The sequence below is a fragment of the Centrocercus urophasianus genome, unplaced genomic scaffold, assembly GCF_019232065.1.
Source record: "Centrocercus urophasianus isolate 14NV4802_14NV808 unplaced genomic scaffold, USGS_Curo_1.0 seq_754, whole genome shotgun sequence".
In the NCBI taxonomy this organism is placed as follows: domain Eukaryota; kingdom Metazoa; phylum Chordata; class Aves; order Galliformes; family Phasianidae; genus Centrocercus; species Centrocercus urophasianus.
The window spans coordinates 18,276-23,173 of record NW_024885371.1 but is presented as its reverse complement, the minus strand read 5'-3'; the positions used below and the strand labels follow the sequence as shown (position 1 = coordinate 23,173).

At 52.6% G+C, this 4,898-nt stretch overlaps 1 protein-coding gene across 1 annotated transcript in view; it reads left to right on the top strand.

Moving 5' to 3' along the window:
• DYSF (dysferlin) overlaps nt 1-4,898 on the top strand; it is a gene marked incomplete at its 5' end in the record, with an annotated part of 55,211 nt that overhangs the window by 33,905 nt on the left and 16,408 nt on the right. The window contains 4 exons of the mRNA XM_042838305.1: nt 549-688; nt 2,045-2,133; nt 2,342-2,437; nt 4,717-4,858. Coding sequence (XP_042694239.1) covers nt 549-688; nt 2,045-2,133; nt 2,342-2,437; nt 4,717-4,858 — 467 coding nt within the window. The remainder of the gene's footprint in view (nt 1-548; nt 689-2,044; nt 2,134-2,341; nt 2,438-4,716; nt 4,859-4,898) is intronic.

Sequence of the window (4,898 nt, the reverse complement as noted above, 5' to 3'; positions counted from 1 at the left end):
ATCCATCCATCCATCCATCCATCCATCCATCCATCCATCCATCCATCATCCGTTGAGTCCAACCATCACCCCACACCGCACATCCGCACCGCACCACATCTTTAAGTGCCACATCCTCCCGTCCTGCAGGGATGGGGACTCCCCCACCCCCCTGGGCACAGTGCTTCTGTGCCCTATCCATGCAGAAATCCCTCCTGATAGCCAACCTACCCGGCTGTAGGAAGGCAGCTTAGCCTTCCCTGTCTCTTGAGGGCTTCAAGCACGCACTGGACAACGTCTGCTGGTGATGGCAGCAATGTGGGTTGGACTGGGAGTTGTGAGGAGGAAAGGAAACAGAGGGATGGAGGTGGGGTGGGTACATGGGGTTATGGCTGTGGGGGCCGTGGTGTAACCCCAGCTGCTGTGATTGTGGGCTGGTTGAACCCTTGGAGGCACCGCAAGCGGAACCAAACCCCAGATCTTTTTGCTTCAACGCGGTCCTTGCAGTGTTTGCAAGAGAGGGATAGTGCTGCTTGCTCATAACACTGCTCTTGCTTTGCATTTGGCAGAGGATGGCAAACCCCACAACCCTCACCTGGGGCCAGCAGAGGAGCGGCTGGCCCTGCACGCACTGCGGAAACAAGGACTGGTGCCAGAGCACGTGGAGACCCGGCCCCTCTACAGCCCCCTGCAGCCAGAGATCGAGCAGGTAAGCAGTGCTGTGGGCTGGGACGTGGCTGGGAGCATCCTCTGCTTCTTAAGCCAGTGCTGGGGCAGCGTGAAGTTGCTCTAAAATGGTAAGGATCCTGCAGGCTCCTTCGGCAGTGCAGTGGGAAGGAGGCGCCGGAGGTGTAACGTCTCAGTGCCATTGCAGAGTGGCTGTTTTTAGCCAGAAAAAAGCCACGTGGGCTTCTATCCAAAACCAGTCACAAGTCAGGTATCTGTACGTAGCCTAGCCCCTTTCACTAACATGCACGTGCACTTTTTGCATTTGGATCAAAAAATGCTTCTTCCCAGGGAGCAAAGCCATTTGTCCTCATCTCTCTTACTGGTTGATGCAGCCAGTTCTGCAGAACCGCCTCTTTTGGTTCATTTTTAACCAGGCCAGCATGGGAGAGGGAAGCTGCCAGCAGCCATAAATGCCCCGGCAACTGCTCTAACGTTTTTCCACCTTAATTCACCCCCTGGAATTCGTGATTAGAGGCAGGAGGTGCCTGCTGTCAGCTGGCCATTGAGTCACATTGCAGCTCACAGCTGCCACGTGCTGTTGTCACATTGGGGGCAGCCGTGGGGACAAAGGATCACTGAATGACAGAATCGTGAAGGTTGGACGTCCAACCATCAACCCATCTGGCCACCACGCCTGCTCACAGCATCGTTAAGGTTGTGAACGAGCTCTAAGACGATCGAGTCCAGTTAGTGTGCCCACTGATGCAATCACAGATCGTTAAGGTTGGGAAAGACCTCTAAGCCTGCCATCAACCCATCCCTGCTGTGCCCACTTGTACAGTCAGAGAATCGTTAAGGTTGGAGGAGACTTCTGAGACCAAACCATCAAGGACCAGATGATCCAGCTGTCCACCTTTTGGTTGAGGGTGTTTCCTCCGTGTCTCAATTCTGTTGAGGCTTCGTCTGTGTTTGTGCTGCTCCCTCCCTGGAAGGGCAGTGTGAAGGCAGAGTGGGGTCCTGTCCCCCTCATTCCATCCTCCATCCAATGGTCAGAAACCCATAGAGCAGCTGTTCAGCGAGCTGCTTGTGCTCCCTACTCACACCTCCCTTCAGTCAGCTCTTTGTAGACATCTTCAGCCTTGGAGAGCAAACCTAGAGCGCAGCTTCACTAGTCCAGAATGACCTCTGATGCAGCTCAGGCCGTTAATACATGCCCAAGGGTCACTGAAATAATCCTCATGCAGCGCTCAATGATGCTTTTCTGGTAGGGAACCTGTAGTTTCAGTGAGGAAACCAGGGAGCACGTGGTATTTCCTGCACCCACTGCTCCGTCCTACCAAGGACTGAAGCTCACCCAGCCAGGAGGCCCATCACGCTTCACCTCTTTTCTTTCCAGGGAAAGCTACAGATGTGGGTGGACCTGTTTCCAAAATCCTTGGGTCAGCCTGGCCCCCCTTTCAACATCACACCACGCAAAGCCAAGAGGTGAGCAGTCTTCCATTCCCAGTTGGTTTGGTCCATCGGTGCAGCGTTGGCTTCTTGTTCTTTATCAGTGTGGTGGTGGCTCCTGCACCTTCTCCTTGTGATGGAAGAGGAGGGAATTGGAGATGTCAGGTTAAGCAGCTGAGTAGCCCAGCCAGGCCGTTGGGAGGGCTTTAAATTGAGGTTCCCACCTGTCTCATTTCAATCCCAGGTTCTACTTGCGCTGCATCATCTGGAACACCAAGGATGTCATCCTCGATGACCTCAGCATCACCGGGGAGAAGATGAGTGACATCTACGTCAAAGGGTGAGCCTCCTCACTGCTGTGTCTTCTGGGCACCTTGGCCTCGAAGCTGAAATATGGCACATGGCAATGTGGCAGCTTCAAAGGGGTTGACACAGCCGTGCAGTGCAGCCCCGTGGGATGAAGGGGCTCCTCCAACAGTTGGGTGCTCACGATGGTTGTGCATGGAAGGCTGAGATTTGGGGAAGCAGCCTTGCTGTCAGGGCTCAGATCTGCCCATTCCCCTCCTGGGACAGCCCTGGGGATGTTCCACATACTTGCTTCATTGCAGAGCTGTTTTATTTTGGTTTTTTGGAATTCCCCGTTTTTTTTTTTTTTACCTTGAAACACACAAAAATGTGGCAACCAGCAGGAACTCCTTTGGCTCATTCCCTTCTCTGCCTGGCTCCATTTATGTTTTATCTCGTGTGAAACGGTGCAGCCCCAGCCAAGGGGCTTTACTTATTTTGCGCATTCTTTGGATTTATGCACAGGAAGAGGTAGGATTTTGAAACAGACTGCAAATCCCCTTTTTACAATCCTAATTTTCCTCTCGTGAACCCAGAATGCGAGCTGCTTACCTGGAATTCACATCAAGCGTGTTGTTATCAGCTCCAGCCACGCTCCCCGTGCACCTCGGGGCTTGGGAGCTCTTGGGGAGGGTCATGGCAAGGCAAGAGCGGTGCCTGCTGGGATCCCTCACCCCTGCTGACCCATCTGCTCTTACTGTGCTGTAAATGAGTGAAAAGATCTTGCTTGGCTTCCTGAAGTCTTTCCCCAGCGTTCCCTTTACTGGGTACAGCCTCTGTGTTCAGCTGCAGCACTTGGGGACGTGGCTGTTGGGCATGGAGGGATGGTTGGGATCTGGGCTGGGGGATCTCAGAAGTCTTTTTGAAGCCTGATGATGCTGTGGTTGTCTGAGTGGGCATGGTGGCTGTGGGGTTGGTGATCCTGGAGGTTTCCTCCAACCCTAATGATGCTGTGGCTGTGTGGTTGGGCATGGTGGCTGTGGGTTGGTGATCCTGGAGGTCTGCTCCAACCCTAATGATGCTATGGCTGTATGGTTGGGCATGATGGTCATGGGTTGGTGGTTGGACTTGATCTTGGAGGTCCTTTCCATCCTTTATGATTCTATGATGATATGTAGGTTGTTGCTTGCCAGTTAGGGAGGGAAATGGAATAAGTGCTTTGGTGTTGTGCAAGAAGCCCCCTGCCCTTTGTTTTAATGAAGTGAAGATGTTGTTTCTTGGTAGTCTGAAAAGATCTCAGCCATGGTTGCTGTTGTAGGTGGGGGATATTTTTGTATTGCTTTCGCAGCCCAGTCTCCAATAGAGCTTTTCTTCACCAAGTGGATGGAGCTGAAGGCTTATGTGGGAGGTGGGAGGCTCTCACTCATCCTCCTGGGATGTTTCAAGGTGTTGGGAGACAAAAGCTTGGAGCAGGTTGGGTAGAAGCCTCCAGAGCCCTCTTTCAGCCAACCCCCACGACAGTGATTTGTCTGATATCATTTGGCATCTTTAAACATTGTCTTCCCGAGTAATGGGATGGCCTTGGTCCGCCAAGAGCTTAGAAGTGAAGTAAAGAGCAGATGTGGCATTTAGGGGCACAGTAGGGGTGGGTGGATGGTTGGAGTAGATGATTTTAGTGGTGTTTTCCAACCTTAATGGTTCTGTGAAGTGCGCTGAGCTCAGTGGGAGAATCCCGTGAGTGGATGTGTTGTCTTGTTTTGTATTTTTGTTGATTGATGAAGACTGGGAACTCTTGGAGGAGGAAGGAGGGCAGAATGAGAACCTCACACTTGCAAAACTCACTGCTGGGTGGTGGAATGCTTTCCGTTTGACCCTGGATAAGTTGAAGACTAGGGGGGGTGGAACTGGGCTGTTGGGAGCACCCTGGCACAGCAGGGTGAGTTCATATGATCATAGGATATCCCAGGTTGGAATGGGCCCATAGGGATCATCGAGTCCAACTCCTGTGAGGGTTTTGTGGGGCTTCTTGGTCATTTGGGATCTCCAGAAAGTCCCAAGAAGCTGATAGAAAACAGAGGAAAAAAATGGGCCTTTGCTTCTTCGTTGTGTTGCCTTCATCAAGAGGACTGGTGTTAGCGTGTTGGGTGGCTGCAAAGAGCAAAGGAGCTCTCACCAATGCAGATTAGAAGCTAAGGGTGGAAAACACCTCCAGGATCCTCCATGTCCAACCCCGGCCCACTCCACCACGGCCCCAAATGCCACATCTCCGTGGTTCTGGGACCCCTCCTGGGACAGGGATCCCACCACATCAAGCCCTGTGTTTGCATTTTGCAGCTGGCTGGTTGGCCACGAGGAGAACAAGCAGAAGACAGACGTGCACTACAGGTCGATGGGAGGAGAAGGCAACTTCAACTGGAGATTCATCTTCCCCTTCGACTATCTCCCTGCCGAGCAGATGTGTTGCATTGCAAAAAAGGTGAGTGCTGATGTTTGTGCCTTCTCTGGGCTGATCTGCC